General features: G+C 37.5%; 1 protein-coding gene and 2 long non-coding RNA genes across 20 annotated transcripts; 2 read left to right on the top strand and 1 right to left on the bottom strand.

The window, feature by feature from the left end:
- The first annotated feature begins 7,763 nt into the window (after positions 1-7,763).
- On the top strand, positions 7,764-8,614 carry LOC110228449. Its single transcript, XM_021026030.1, has one exon. The coding sequence runs from the start codon at positions 7,840-7,842 to the stop codon at positions 8,563-8,565; it is 726 nt and encodes a 241-aa protein (XP_020881689.1). The 5' UTR covers positions 7,764-7,839; the 3' UTR covers positions 8,566-8,614.
- Positions 8,615-8,696: 82 nt separating this feature from the next.
- LOC110228450 lies at positions 8,697-10,576 on the top strand. 15 transcript variants are annotated; one of them, XR_002332010.1, is made up of 6 exons: positions 8,697-9,060; positions 9,173-9,200; positions 9,305-9,333; positions 9,439-9,489; positions 9,596-9,672; positions 9,809-10,568. It is a non-coding gene; the product is annotated as an uncharacterized LOC110228450 (long non-coding RNA). The 15 variants fall into 15 exon arrangements; XR_002332013.1 differs by having other exon boundaries at positions 9,170-9,200; XR_002332007.1 differs by having other exon boundaries at positions 8,697-9,084.
- A 1,521-nt stretch (positions 10,577-12,097) lies between these two features.
- LOC110228037 lies at positions 12,098-13,490 on the bottom strand. Of its 4 annotated transcripts, none has more exons than XR_002331638.1 (3): positions 13,133-13,468; positions 12,880-13,064; positions 12,098-12,794 (listed from the first exon to the last, which is right to left on the bottom strand). It is a non-coding gene; the product is annotated as an uncharacterized LOC110228037 (long non-coding RNA). The 4 variants fall into 4 exon arrangements; XR_002331639.1 differs by having other exon boundaries at positions 12,098-12,359; positions 12,440-13,064; positions 13,133-13,385; XR_002331640.1 differs by having other exon boundaries at positions 12,098-13,058; positions 13,133-13,490.
- Between the last annotated feature and the right edge of the window lie 2,961 nt (positions 13,491-16,451).

Here is a 16,451-nt window from a genome sequence, read left to right as displayed (position 1 = left end):
TACATTGTTCGCAACGTATTTTAATATTTATGCTTGATGATCGAGCTTATAAAAACAAGATTCCATGATTGAAATAATATTTTTATTTTTTTAGCTGGACTCATGTTTAACGAGCTGCCTACGTACCCAAAATAGGATCAAACCAAATCGTAGTACGAATATGTTTATTTTTAGCAATAGAACTTTTTCAAGTTGATGATGTTCCAAGACCTTTGAACAGGATTTCCGTCAAGGTCTTTTAAACGGTATACAACATTTCGGATTTTTTCTGTGATTTGATAAGGGCCTTCCCAGTTAATACCGAGTTTTCCAGCTCCTTCTTCTTCTGTGTTACCGAACACTCGCCTTAAAATAAAGTCTCCTACATCTAAAGGTCTGTTTTTCAACTTTGAGTTATAGTATCGAGCGGTCAACTGCTAGTAGTTCTTGTTGGGGTCGGATCCCACACATTTTTGGTAGGATCCACTTGGATCTGTCCACGTCATTATTACATAATAATCCTCTTGGAATTAAAGATATTTTGTTATGAGAATCGAGCTTAACCAGTCGGGAGTTCGATTCAGTTTACTAAAAGAGTTCGATCTTTACCAGTACGGAGTTCGCTCTTATTCAACATACAGTTCGCATAGAGAAAGGCCGAAGCGAGGAGAATATTGTTCGAGGGTCGCGGTAGCGTCAAGACGCGGGAGTTCAGAGTCAACAAGAGAGAGTTCGGAAGATCCACGCGAAGCCCAAGATAGTTCAAATTCAAGCCGTTTCGGTCAAAATGTAACATACATGATTAATGCGGATCAACGCGATTATGAGCAGTAAATGACCGCATTGATCATGTTTTCTCTATAAAAACAACCTCAAACGCATGTGTTTGAGGGGGACGAATCTCATTACTGATTACTTCTAAACAATACAATACATTTTTCTCTCTTTACTATTTTTCGCAAGGCATTTTGCACTTCATCTTTCGTCAAATTTCTTTACTCCTTTTCTTGGTTGTTTTCCTTTTCAAATTCTCATATTTATTTCCTGATTTAACAAGAGTTTTTCTCCACAAAAATACTTAAAGATAATCGAGTGTGAATCCTACATCCATATTTTGGCGCCGCCTGTGGGGAGTTACCGCAAAACTCTTTAATCTCAAAATCTTTCTTTCCCAACCAAGAAATTTTGGCTGATCAGCAAGCATTGAGCGATGCAATTGCCTTGCTTACTCAAACAACCACCGATCTAACCAATCAGATGGGTACACTTGTTACTGCCAACACCACTTTTGGTGAAAGGTTGAACTCAATCGAGCAAACCTTAACAAGTGTTCAAACCACCCAAACGAATTTGTCAAACGCGCAGAACATTGTTTCAAGCCGTTTAGATAATTTGTCCTCAACGCGAACATCAATGCATCAGCGCAGGTTATTCGCGACACCTGGGATTACTCGAACTCCTTAAACAGGCCAGCCTGCTAGTACTAGCAATCCGGTAGCCGCAAGAGATGCGACTAACCCAACCGGGGAAGAAATTCCCCAGGGTCAGGGAAATCTTCCTGTTGACGACGGATTTTTTTATAGAAGATCCTGATGTCACCCTATCAGACGATTTCATCAAAGTTCGCCAAGAGCTTAATGAAATGAAATCGAAATTTCATCAGGCGACCAGTTCGGCGCCTGAGATCGATCGAGTAATCGAAGAAACTCGTCGAACTCCCTTTACCTCTAGAATCTCGAACCTTCGAATCAAAGATTCTCGGAAGGTTAAGTTACCAACTTATGACGGTAAAGGAGATCCTAAAAATCACCTCGCTGCTTTTCAGATCGCTGCAGACAGAATTGATCTAGAACCAGGCGAGGAAGATGCCGGATTTTGCAAACTATTTTCTGAAAATCTTTCCGGATCGGCTCTGTTATGGTTCACCCAGTTAGAACCAGAAACTATCGATAGTTTTAAGGAATTGTCCTCTGCATTCCTAAAACAATATTCCATGTTCATGGAAAAGGCAACTTCTGATGCAGATCTTTGTAATTTAACCCAAGGTCAGAATGAACCACTTCGCAAATATATCGCTAAGTTCAAAGAAGTGATAGCCAAAATTCCTAGGGTATCACACGCTGCTGCCCTTTCTGCTTTAAAGAACGGACTCTGGCATTAATCCCGATTTTGAGAAGAAATTATCGTCAACCGTCCAAGTACCATCCAAGATGCTTTATTCAGAGCTACTAATTGGATGGAGGCAGAAGAAGAAAAGCTTAGCCTCGCTAAACAGCATCGACCAGCTAAATTAGCCGTGGCGAATCCAACTGAAAAGTTCGAACCAAAAGATCAAAAACGGTTCGGAGTTAATCCTTCTACCAATGCTGTAGGAAAACCCTCCCCAAGCAAAGGAAGATACAATCCTCCTAATACTTGGGTTAGAGACGAAAGTGCCTATTGCGATATTCACAAAGTAAACGGGCACTCCACCAAAGATTGGAGCGTACTCAAAAAGCACCTCACCGAACTGTGGGCAGCTTGAGAGCTCGCTAATTTCAATGTCGAGGAATTTGTGGAATCATACCACAAAGAAAAAGAAGATTCCGAAGCTTCTAATCCTCCTGAAAAGAAACATAAGCCCAATGGGCCCGGAACTCCGAACACTCCTAAGAAAAGGATCGATGTTATAATGGGAGGGTCCAAATTATGCCGAGATTCGATCAGATCGATCAAGAGGCACAAGAAATCAGCAGCAATTCAATTCAAACCGATGTGGGTTTTCAATCAAATGAACAAATACCTTCTATCTCCTTTGACGATTCGGACACTCAAGGATTAGCTAGGCCTCATGATGATGCTCTTGTGATAACTTTAGATGTTGCGAACTTCGAAGTGACAAGGTGTCTAATTGATACTGGAAGCTCGGTAGATCTAAGCACTTTGCAGAGAATGGGAATCAGTAAAGCTGACATTATCGGTCCACCGGCACCGTTAATAGCTTTCACGAGCGACACATCTATGTCCTTAGGAAACATAAAACTACCAGTGCTCGCAGCAAGGGTTCCAAAAATCGTAGAATTTATTGTTTTCGACCGTCCGGCCGCTTATAACATAATTCTCGGAACTCCGTGGATATACCAAATGAAGGCTATACCTTCAACTTATCACCAATGTGTGAAATTTCCGACTCCTAGTGGAATTGGAACCATTCGAGGAGATAAGGAAACGTTGCGATCTTGCTACCTCATGGGACATCGTTTAAAGCTCAAATAACAATTAATGATAAATGCTAAGCAAGAAAGCACCTCGCGTTACCCAAGTGGTCTCAGTTCGAATGAGGTTACCACGGAAATTGAAATTGATTCCGAATTTCCAGATCGAAAAGTAAAAATCGGTACTACTTTGGATTCAGAAATCAAAGATCAATTGGTAACATTTTTAAAAGAAAATAAACATACTTTTGCCTGGTCGGCCAAGGATATGCCTGGCATCGACAAAAGTATCATTACCCATGACTTAAATGTCGATCCCAATTTTAAACCAATAAAGCAAAAAAGAAGAAAACTGGGTCATGACCGAGCTCAAGCGGTCAATGACGAAGTTGATAAGCTTTTGAATATTGGTTCGATTAGAGAAGTAAAATACCCGGACTGGTTAGCAAACCCCGTGATAGTCAAAAAGAAAAATGGAAAGTGGAGAGTATGTGTCGATTTCACTGACATTAACAAAGCGTGTCCAAAAGACAGTTTTCCTCTCCCTCATATCGATCGGCTCGTAGAGTCAACAGCCGGAAATGAACTATTGACATTCATGGATGCATTTTCTGGGTATAATCAGATCATGATGAATCCCGAAGATGAAGAGAAAACATCTTTCATAACAGATAGAGGAATCTACTGTTATAAAGTTATGCCATTCGGTCTAAAAAATGCCGGGGCAACATACCAACGTCTAGTTAACAAAATGTTTTCAAAACATTTGGGCAAAACGATGGAAGTTTATATCGATGTTATGCTCGTAAAATCTCTTAAGAAATCCGAGCACATAACACATCTTGAGCAATGTTTCAAAATTCTGAATGAATTCGGAATGAAATCAAATCCTGCTAAATGTTCTTTTGGTGTGCCTTCCAGAGAATTCCTAGGTTACATAGTCACGGAAAGAGGAATAGAAGCAAATCCTAATCAGATTAACGCTTTCCTCACAATGCCTTCACCAAAAAACATTAAAGAGGTCCAGCGATTGACGGGCAGAATTGCCGCGTTGAATCGTTTCATCTCGAAATCCACCGATAAATGTCTCTCTTTTTATCAGATTTTAAAAGGGAACAAAAAGTTTCGGTGGGATGATCAATGCGAAGCAGCTTTCCATCAACTCAAAACTTATTTGACAACACCACCGGTTCTCTCAAAACATGAATCAGATGAGAAACTTTATTTTTATGTCTCGGTTTCTAATCATTCTGTAAGTGGAGTTTTAGTCCGAGAAGATCGAGGTGATCAGAAGCCGATTTTCTACATAAGTAAATCTCTTACCTCCGGAAACGAGATATACCATGATGGAAAAATTAGCTTTAGCAGTAGTCATATATGCTAGAAAACTAAGACCTTATTTCCAATCTCATCCGATAGAAGTTCTGACTTCCCATCCGCTTCGCTCAATTCTCCACGGACCAAGTCAGTCCGGTAGATTGGCGAAATGGGCAATCGAACTCAGTGAGTACGATATAGAATACAAAATTCGAACTAGCGCAAAGGCACAAGTTCTGGCTGATTTTCTGACCGAACTGCCACCGGATGACGGAATCCTTATTGAAACAAACTCTACATGGAAATTACATGTATATGGCTCTTCTTCTAAACAAGGGTCCGAAATCGGTATTAGGCTCGAAACTCCGACAAAAGAAATAATCGAACAATCATTTCGATTAATGTTTCCAGCTTCGAACAATGAAGCAGAATACGAAGCTCTCTTAGCAGGACTTCGGCTTGCTCTTGCAATTGGAGCAGAAAAAATAATAGCTTATTGTGATTCTCAGCTAGTTGTAAACCAGTTCGCTGGAGAATACGAAGCTAAGGCTCCTCGAATGGAAGCCTATCTTTCGGCTGTCAAAAAATTAGCCGGAAAATTCAAAGAGTTCGAATTAGTTCGAATACCTCGAGGAGAAAACACTTCGGCAGACGCTTTAGCTGCCCTAGCCTCTACCTCGGATCCTGAGCTCAAACGAGTTATCTTTGTTGAATGTATTTCTTCGCGAAGTATTTCGGTTGAAGAACAGAAAACGATAACATTTTGGAGGCCGAGCATATCGAAACTCCAAAATTAAGTTCCGGAAATGAAAATAGTTTGTTTGTCGTCACCAGATCACGAGTAAAATCTCAGGATGATGAACTTACTTCGCTGGAACTTCCTAAAAGAAAGCCAAGAAGAAAGTTGAAGGATCAAGAGGTTCCCACTAAAGAACTGTCTCGAACGGAACAGACACCTCCGGGTGATGAAGAAGTTCGGGAAACAATCGAAGATCCTGATATTCTTCCCGAACCCGAACCAAGGAAGTTTATACTCAAGGATAATACTTCCGCTAAAGATTGGGGGGCTGACTGGAGGGTACCCATCAAAAATTTCATTCTTAGTGGAGAACTACCATCGAACAAATGGCAAGCTCGCAAATTAAAAATCATCAGCGCTAAGTATTGTATAATTAAAGAATCGTTGTACAAGCGAGGCGTCAGTGATCCTTATCTTTTATGTATTTTGGGACCCGAGGTTGAAATAGTAACAAGCGAGGTCCACGAAGGGCTTTGTGGTAGTCATTCTTCGGGACGAGCAAAGGCTTTCAAAATCAAACGGTTAGGATATTTCTGGCCAACTAGGATTTCTGATTGCATCGAGTACGCCAAACGGTGTAAAAAGTGTCAGATGCACGCTCCTCTTATTCACCAGCCATCTGAAATTTTATCATCCATATCCGCTCCATACCCTTTCATGAGGTGGTCAATGGATATAGTTGGTCCGATGCATCGCTCAACGCGAGGCGTCCAATACTTTTTAGTTCTAATGGACTATTTTTCCAAATGGATCGAAGCAGAAGCCTACGTAAATATACAAGATTCTATAGTAAAAACATTCTTGTGGAAACACATTATTTGTCGCCATGGAGTTCCTTACGAAATAGTAACGGACAACGGTCCTCAATTCATTTCAAATGAATTTGAAGATTTTTGTTCCGCTTGGGGAATAAAACTTAGCTATTCAACGTCAAGGTATCCTCAAGGAAATGGGCAAGCCGAAGCTTCCAATAAAACCATTCTCAGCAATCTTAAAAAGCGTTTGAATGCTCGGAAAGGTGGTTGGTATGACGAGCTGCAACCTGTGTTATGGGCATATCGAACAACCCCGAGATGAGCAACGGGAGAAACTCCATTCTCATTAATATATGGAATGGAAGTTGTAGTCCCAGCCGAACTGAATGTTCCTGGTTTACGCCGGAGCGAAGCTCCTCTTAACGAAGAACTAAATTCTAAATTATTAGAAGACATTCTTGATACAATCGATGAAAGGCTAGATCAATCCCTTATTCGACTTCAAAACTATCAGCAATTGACCGCTCGATACTATAACTCAAAGTTGAAAAACAGACCTTTAAATGTAGGAGACTTTGTTTTAAGACGAGTGTTAGATAACACAAAAGAAGAAGGAGCTGGAAAACTCGGTATTAACTGGGAAGGTCCTTATCAAATCACAGAAAAAATCCGAAATGGTGTTTACCGTTTACAAGACCTTTACGGAAACCCCGTTCAGAGGCCTTGGAACATCATCAACTTGAAAAAGTTCTATTGCTAAAGCAAACACAATCGAACTACGATTTGGCTTGATCCTATTTTAGGGTACGTAGGCAGCTCGCTAAACACGAGTCCGGCTATATCATAAAAATAAAAATATTATTCCAATCATGGAGGTATTAATAGCAGTACTGTATAGCGTTTTAAATGTTTTTGCTATGGTTGAGTTTTAAGAAAATTTTTATAGCGTTTTCGAAAAGACAAACGCTATGGTAGAATAGGCACGAAAACATTCTGTATTAGTGCTTAGTTTTTGGTTCTACGATAGCATATATAACAATGAAAATGTTATCGTAAGGATAACCGGAAAACTGAAAATTTTGGCTCTAAAATTTTACTTAGTAAAAGAATAAAAATAAAATAAAAATTTTTTGGTCAAAAATTAGGTTTCACGTCTATATCTCTTTCTCCCCCATTCGACACCTCCATCTAGGGGTGGGCATTCGGGTATGCGGGTCGGGTTCGGGTAAAACCCGATCGGGTACGGGTCTTTCGGGTAGAGGAGTTTAGGACCCAATAGGGTAAATCTAAAATATCGGTTCGGTTTCGGTTCGGGTCTAATCGGGTTCGGGTCGGTTCGGGTTTAGATTTTTAGAACCGCTAAATACCCGAAAAAATCGGGCACCCATCGGGTTCGGGTATTTTATACCCAAATACCCAAAATTTTACCAAATACCCGAATTTTACCCGAAATTTTACTCTAATATCCGAATTTTATCCGCAATTTTACTCAAATATCCAAGTTTCACCCAAAAATTTATCCGAATAACCGGAATTTTGTCCAAATAATTAAAAAATTTACAAGCATCTCGCGTATAAATATATTTAGTCTTAAATATATAAATATAAGTGCATTTAATTTTTGGTAATTACTCTCAGATATTTGGATATAAATGTATTTAGCTCAAATATTACATATATATATAAAGTTTTTATATGTATAAGTATAAGTATAAATATTACACCTTCGGGGATTGGAGAAGGACCTCACTGTGGCGAAACTGAAACCACCCTACACCTCTTCTTCCATTGCCCTATGGCTAATCAAATCTGGAGTTTAGCCCCTTTCAGCTCCCGCCTAAATACAGGCTCCATCTCTTCTACAAGAGAAGGTATATCAATGGTCAATAAGCTGATTTGCCTCCCACCTTCGGGGATTGGAGAAGGACCTTTATCGCCGTGGATTCTCTGGTCAATTTGGACAACAAGGAACCAATTACTTTTTAGCAAGAAAGTTATCCCTGCCACGGAAGCGATGACCATCGGAATTGTCCGTGCAAGGGAATGGCAAGCATCACAAAGATCGATCCCCATTAAATCAAGCCCTCCACGAGTACCCACACAGACCTTAGTCGATGATCTCACTCTGAGAATTTACTCTGACGCAGCTTGGAAGGAGGATGGAAAGGCTGGCCTTGGCTGGATCGTGAAGACCCAACAAGACCATGTTGTTCTAGCTGGATCTCTCGCTGTATCTCATGTCAGATCTCCACTGGTAGCCGAAGCCCTTGCAACTCTTGCTGCGGTTAAAGTTGCAATTGAATCAGCTTTCACCAATGTTTATTTTGCTTCAGACTCGTTGAACCTTGTCAAAGCAATCAATTCGGAGCTCCCACACAAGGAACTCCACGGGATTCTCCACGACATCCTGTCTCTATCGTCAATTTTTGCGTTTTGCTCTTTTAATTTCACCCCACGAAACCTTAATCGTCAGGCAGATGCCCTGGCCAAAGAGGTTCTTGGTGCTTGTAATGAACCCTAATGTCCCAATTGAATGAAATTTCCCTTTGATCAAAAAAAAAAAAAAAAAAGTATAAGTAATTTTGGGTAATCGGGTACCCGTTCGGGTATCGGGTTCGGATCGGGTTTTATCCTATACCCACGGATACGACAATACAAGACCCAATAGGGTAAATAGCTAATATCCGTACCCGCCCCGAACCGGTTTTTTCGGGTCGGTTTCGGTTCGGATACTCGGGTACGGTTTTTTTGCCTAGGCCTACCCATCTCTTTCACTTCTTCTTTCACGCAACACACAAGCTGATCTCTGTTTCTATCTCTCACTCAGACTCCTTCCTCCATCTCTATCTTGATCTCTCAATCACAGTCCCGTTCATCTTACTTTCAATCTCAATCTCTATCGGTCTCCATTTCGTTCCCTCTCAATCTCAGTCTTGTTTTCGATATCTGTCTTGATATCCTTCTCGCAGTTTCGTTCCCTATTAATCATCGTCATCTACATTGGTAAATCGAAGTGGTATGGTCAAATTTGACATTGAAGGTGAAATTGTGTTTGGGTTTTTGGTTATTTGAACAGATTTAAGGTTCTAATTTAGTATTAATCCATCGAGTTTTTTTTTGTTTAGCAGTCAGAGGTCGGTGAGACTTCAGATAAAGGTATTCGAGTTCAATTTGGGATTTCGATTTTATGGTTTTGGTAAATAGTTGGTTTATTCAGTGTTATCGGTTTCTAATTGATATGTGTTTGACTGTTCTTGCAGTTGAATTTCGTGCTTAGAAGAACTAACAGGTATGTGGGATTTCGATTTTAAGTTTGATTTTAAGTTTGATTTTAAGTTTGGTTAATAATCAATTTGGGATTTCGATTATAAGGGTTTGTCGATTTCTTTTTTAGATAAGTCTTCAAATCTACAATTTTATTGCTACTGCCGCTTGTTTCTACATTGTAAGCTGTTATTTTCTTATTTGTTTACTTTCTTGCTCGTGTGTTGATGTGAGTCGACAGTCATTGTAATTTGAGTGTCTGATCCTTTGAACTCTTTATCACAAAGTGTATACTCGGTGGAGCTTTGGTTGTATTGTTATGATATGGACAAGGCATGTGTTTGAGAGCTAGTGTCCTTTAAAGGTATTTCTAAATTTTAACCTCGTATCCAAATTTAAGTTTTAAGAGATATCACCTATCTTAGTTCATTTATAATCTTGAGGTTCTCCTTGCAATCTCCAAGGAAATTTTTGAGCTCTTATATCACAATGAAATTTAGGTTAAGGATGATGTTATGCTTGAATTCGCATAGAAGAGAACACCGAGTTTTGTGGTTCGTCAATGTATTCCGAAAATGAGCAGGTCTATGTTTCTAGTCTTTCGTTGCTACCATTGGTTTTCTCTCTCTTGCACTTGATGTTACTTCTGACATAAAATTTGGACAATCTTTTACCTTATGTTTTCAGGACATGGTGCTTCTACATCACAAATTAGAGGTGGAACTCCCTAAAAGCAAATGTACAGAGAAACCCAGTGCGACTCTTTTGGAATTCGGGGACGTCTAGAACGGACAAGCAAGGACCGCTATGGCCAAGACTGTCGGGATCCATGCAGCCATTGGAGCTCTGGTCCTTATTACTTTTTCCTGTCTTTACTTCTCTAAGTTACAAATTTTAAGCTTATGATTCAGATGTTGGGTGTTGCAGCTGTTAATTGAAGACAAGATCAAGCCAAGAGGAGTCTTAAGGCCTCTTGAACCAGAGGTCTATTTGCCATGTATCTTTGAATTCCACATAAAAAAAAACTGTGATGTGTTTGCAGATGAAAAGGATGATGATGATTTGTTGTGTTTGGGATATGTGGTGGTACGTACAACTTTGAATATATTGCAAGCATATGGTATAAAGCTGATGGATACAAAAGACATTCGACCAGAAAAACAATAAGAAGGAAGAAGATTAGAGAGAAATTATGTGTATCTATGTTTATATATGTGAACTCGTGTCCACAAATCTAAATGCATGTATAGTAAATGATCATATCACAATATGTATGAGTAATTTTAAAAGTGAATAAATAAAACTGATGAAAATTAGTAAGAACGTAAAATAGATTAGAAAATAATTAAACTACTACAAAACACAAAATAGTAAGGAAATTTAGTGTGTTTTTGATTTAGGGCGTAGAATTTGAAATTAGTAATTACACTACATACCCTAAGACTGAAAAGTATTTAAGTCAAAGGAAAAGTGGCAAACCTGTAAATAAATGATCAACTGAAAACATGATAAAAAGACTAAAATACCCCTAAAATCAAACACTTCATTCTTCTTTCCTTCCTTCTTTGTTTCTCTTTACTTTTAATATTTATTTTTTTCTTTTTCTTTTTTCTTTACTTTATGATAACCCCAAACAAATGATTCTTCTTAATTGTGAAACTGATTGCATCTAAAATTATGATATTTTGAATTCATTAAACTCGTCGCATTTTTCTGATTAAAATGAACTCAATAAACCTTAAAAAAAAATTTGATATAGAGACGTCGTATGTTTGGGTGTCGTTCGTTATTATTGAGCTTCTGTTAGAGATGATTTGAGACACCGTCAACCGACGACGCTAAGAACAAATAACGTTTTTCACTACAGCTACTGGGATTATTGTGGGTTATGCTTATTTCTTGATGACTTCAAGAGACCCAACATATCAAGATTTCATGAAAAGGTTGTTTCTTTCTAGACAGAGGAGGTTGCTTAAGAGTCATAAGTTTGATGTTGAGAGATTTAAGGAACTTGAGAATAAGTGGAAGATAATGTCTTGAATCGTGTTGGTGTTGATCTTGATTTGGAGGATTCTTTGCAGAGTCGTCATAGAGATTGATTGGTTTTTTATGATCCAACATCAGTTTCTGGTTTTTCTAACCATTCTCTTTTTGATTATATATCATGATATATAGTGATATATCGGGAAATACACATGTGTCTTATTCCAGGGGTAAATTCGTCCGATTTTTTCAAAACCAAAGATTTCTATCTCTTGTTTTGCAAAAAATAAAAGTTGTGTATGTACAAGCTAATTATTTCTCAAATAATTAGCATACAGCTAATTGACTCATTTGAAATCTAATTACAGAATTAAAACAACGAATATATAATGTAAAAAATACAAATATATATATATATATATATATATATATACTAATATTTTGGCCCGGACTTCATAATATGTAATGTATTTCAATTAATTAAAAATCTAGAAATTATGATAATTAAACGTAGAAAAAGATGAAGGGAGAAAACATTACAAACACTATAGCACAAACGATACACCTTAACGTGTGATTTTAATAAAAGTCAAAATTTATTAAATTAAATAGAGAGTGTCATAACTCATAAGAGTTACATAATGTGAACGCATGACCAAAGAATTATTTTTTTTTTGGTCGTCACCATAGAATTATTTTCGTTTCATTAAAAAAATAAAGAAAAGTAAGTTTTACTTTCCAGCATCGGTCCTTTGGTCTCTCTCATCTCAAAATCAAAATTTCGTCGGCGTTCTCAGAAAAAAAAATTGATCTAAGTGTAGCTCGATTTCGATGAGAGTCTCAGGAAACAAAAAGTGATATAGTTGCAGTTCGATTTCTGAGAAAAAAAATTCGATTTCGTTCGTTCGACACATATCATCACGAAAAGATGAAAGATGTAAGTAAATCTGGGTGCAGCTCGATGTCTGGCCGGTGATATCTAAAGACGTTCGTTTCAATCCCCAAATCTGATTTCGGTAATGTTCACTATGCCACAATCCCCAAAATACACAATCAATTATTGAATCACTGCATATATAAGAACACGATTTTGAAAAGAGAGACATAATAGATTAATAATAATGACTACCAAGTTGGAAGTTACTAACTCAAGGCTCTTGAGTTGAACATTCAGCAATTTAGATGGAGCATTGCGAACAGTAATTTCCTTAAGATCATTCATTCCAACGATTTCACCAACACGTACCAAGGGTTTTCGTCATGTCTCTGAAGCTTATCAAAAGGGATGAAACTGAAACGAAGTGATTGGTTTGGGATTTCCTCACAAGGCTTCACAATTGTTGACCAAGTGAGAAAGATTTTGAAAGAGTGTCCAGTTGCCCTGTAACTCCCAAAATTAGGAGACAACTTAAAATTCATCAGTATACGACATTCTCCTTCTTGAAGATCTTATTCGAACTTTTGAATTAATTTTCCTCTGATGCATGCTTGTATACGGTCTCCCTGTCATTAAAAGAGAAAAAATTGGATTACAAAAGTACAAAAATATCTAAATCAAATAAACATATATTTGAATTTTGTTTTCCACCTTATCATCCACAAGTACTAAATCAAGTACATCAGAATCTCCAGGCTTATCATTATTTTGGAATAGCCAAAAACGGTCAACTCATGCTTTAATTTTCCAAATTTCATTCTCAGTCACAGACTCTAGTTGAGCAATCGGTGTAAAATCAAGTTTCATGTTGCAAGCAGAGATAGAAGTACCTGCAACTGAATAGATAAAAATCAAAAAAGAGAGAAAGACAATCAACTTTTACGATTTGGGTAACTGGAATTACCTTTTGAGAGGAGGAAGAAGGCGACCAGCGTGATGGGAGGTTGGATTGAAGGAACTGTGTTGACACAACTTGATGGATCGTGCTCGGGTGTTAGATTAGAGAAGACGATTCTGTAAAAGTAGCAACATTTTTTTTAAAGAAGGGATGGTGATTTGAAGAAGGCGAATGGAAGAACAACTCTCATAATCAAGTTCGAGATATACGTGGTGAAATTGATGAGAGTAGGATGTTAATATTCAATGTTTCTAGACCTTAATGGGATTTAGATTTGAATTGTTTTGGATTTGATAAATGCAGTTACTATATGTACTTTTTATTTTTTAATTTTGTATTTTTACTTTGTAATATAATATTTTGTATTATGAATTCATATAAAAATGATATTTTTAATGTCAATTTATCCAAAAAGACCTAATAAAATATGAATTAAATATAATTAGAAATTAATAAAAACGAAATAATGTAAATGATTTGTATAAATACTGTATAAATACAATATTTTATAAATACACAAATACCATATAAATACAAAACATCTACGTATTACAAAATTCTCTATATATATATATATATATATATATATATATATATATATTTACAAATAATTAAAAATATTATAGCAAATAATTATCGCTATTGTTTATTTATATATTGCATATCAAAAAACGCTATATTATCAAATATCTAAAGTGTTATTTACTCAGATGTTAACCAAAAGTTCGAATATTACTAGAATATCATACATTTTTTAAAAATTACTCATATGTTTAGCGTCTTTGTGTAATTACAATTAACACCCTTGATTAGTTTTTTTTTATAAAGATTTTTTTAATCCATTTTTAATTAAGAAATGATTAACGAAAATTATGTTAATCCACGTCATTAAAAGAAAAACAAATTAAAGCCACGTCATTAACGTCATTAAGAGAACCCTTTCGATTTCCCTCTCTGTCACTGTTCATCTCCGAAAAAAAAAAACTGTAAAAAACTTTTTCTTTCTCCGACGGAAACGCGATTCCGACTAAGACTAAGAAACCCTAATTCCGGCCGAAACTCTTAAATCTCTCGTTCTCTCCGTCGCATTTCGTCTCTACTCAAGTCAGGACCTTTTACTTCGTCGCCTCACCTCAAGTCGGGACCATTTCGTCTCAACTCAACTTGTTTAAGGTATGTGTCGAATCTTTATTTTGGATTTTCCGACATTTTTCCCGCATCTAAGTTCAATAGCGAGTGATTTCCGTGATTGAAACCGTTTTCCGAAAACTATCGCGAAGAAATTGAGGGTTTTTATCGACGCTTATTACAGATGATTTTCGCCAACGTTGATTTTCATATGGTGGCTAATTTGTTATATCTATTCGATTCCATGGCTGAGTTATTGTTTGCTTTAGACTGATTTATGATTTATCAATGCATCTATGGCTGAGTTTGTTTTATGGTGTGGCTGAGTTTGTTTTACGTTGTGGCTGAGTTACTCTATGCTTACGACTGAGTTATGGTTTATCTGCTCAACTGTGGCTGAGTTTGTTTTATGTTGTGACTGAGTTACTGTATGCTTACGGCTGATTTATGGTTTATCAGATGGCTAAGGTTATTTCTGAAGAACAACCAAGGGATTACCCTCCAAGACTTTACGCAGAAGGGGAGTCTATTCTGGAGAATAAATTGTTAAATCACAATATCAAGATGGTAGATGTCCCTGTGATTATAGAATCAATAGGACAAAAAGCGTGGAATGAACTGAAGGGGTCACCTATTGGAATAATTGCTAAGCTAGCTGAAAGCCAATTCATGTGGTCTGGTAAGACTGTACATTTTCTACTGTGTAGACAGTTAAGAATACACAAGAAGGAGATTTGGTTTCTAGTTGGTGGTCAACCTATCAGGTTTGGCTTGAACGAATTTGGTCATATCACGGGGTTAAACACAGGTTCAATCCCTACAGAAAAGTTTGAACCTAAAGCTGACTACAAAGCGTTCTTCAGTGAATTGAATGTGCCTGGTGGTGAAGGTCCAAAGTTAGATGAACTGAGGACAGGATTACTAGTGTGTAGGACATGGACTCCTGAAAAGCGTAAGTGGTTGGGGCTGTTGACTCTTCAAGCCATTGGACTGTATGGCTTGCATCATAACTCTAGAATACCATTTGAGAGTGCGAAAAGAGTTTTTGATGAGGAATCCATGAACACTTATCCATGGGGTCGGTCAGCATTTGAAGCCCTGGTTAATTCTATAAAGTTGTTGAGGCCTGTTGGAAAGACGTACACCGTCAGTGGTATGGTTTACGTGTTACAGGCTTTGGCGTATGATTCAGTCAAATGCTTTGGAGAGCGATATGGGAGAGTAGTCAACAAGGATGAGATACCGTTGCTTCGTTGGGGTGGAAACCGTACACGTAAAACAATGGAATTGACCATTGCTGAAGATATCAAAGCGCATGGTGAGGTAAGGTTTTGGCTGTGTTATGAAAGTTATTGACTGAGTTATGATAGTTACTGACTGAGTTATGTTTTAGTAATGGCTGAGTTATATTTTGTGATGGCTGAGTTATCGTTTTCGATGACTGAGTTATGATAGTTACTGACTGAGTTATATTTTAGTAATGGCTGAGTTAAATTTTGTGATGGCTGAGTTATCGTTTTTGATGACTGAGTTATGATTTATGGATGGCTGAGTTATATTAGTGATGGTTAGTAATGGCTGAGTTATAATTATTGATGATTCAGTTTAAACTTACTAATGGGTTTTATAATCTCTTATGTTATAGCTGCGTGTGAGTAAATTGGTTATGAAGGATGATGTCAGAGAGCTATTTCATACGTGGCCAGATGAAGAAGAGGACCCAGCACTTGATAATTTGATCCGAGACATACATGAGGATAAGTTTGTTAAAGGTTATTGGGATGTGAAGAAGACTGAGAAGAAGAAGAAAAATGTAAATTCTAATGCAGCGAGTGACTCTGAATCTCCCGTAAAGAGGCAGAAAGTCCACAATGTCAAGGATGTGATCAACAGTGAGGGTGTTGAATCTGGTGAAGGAGATGCAGAAAAGAAGAAGAAGAAGAAGAAGAAAGAAAGAAATGTAAGTGATTTGGTGGAAAAACGTGAGGGTGGTGAATCTTATGAAAGAGATGTACAAAAGAAGAAGAAGAAGAAGAAAGAAGAAAAGGTAAATGATATGGTATGTAGTGAGTTTATATTTGATGTAATGTTTGGGTAGCTTGTTTATGCGTTTTTGTGTATGTGTTGCAGGTTGGTAGTGCGGAGGACGATGTTCTGGAAGATGTGTCTGTTAAAACAGTCGTGGATTTGGTGAAGC

The sequence above is a fragment of the Arabidopsis lyrata genome (assembly GCF_000004255.2).
Source record: "Arabidopsis lyrata subsp. lyrata unplaced genomic scaffold ARALYscaffold_5, whole genome shotgun sequence".
Lineage (NCBI taxonomy): Eukaryota > Viridiplantae > Streptophyta > Magnoliopsida > Brassicales > Brassicaceae > Arabidopsis > Arabidopsis lyrata.
The sequence above is the reverse complement of the archived record's forward strand: the minus strand, read 5'-3'. Positions and strand labels throughout refer to the sequence as shown.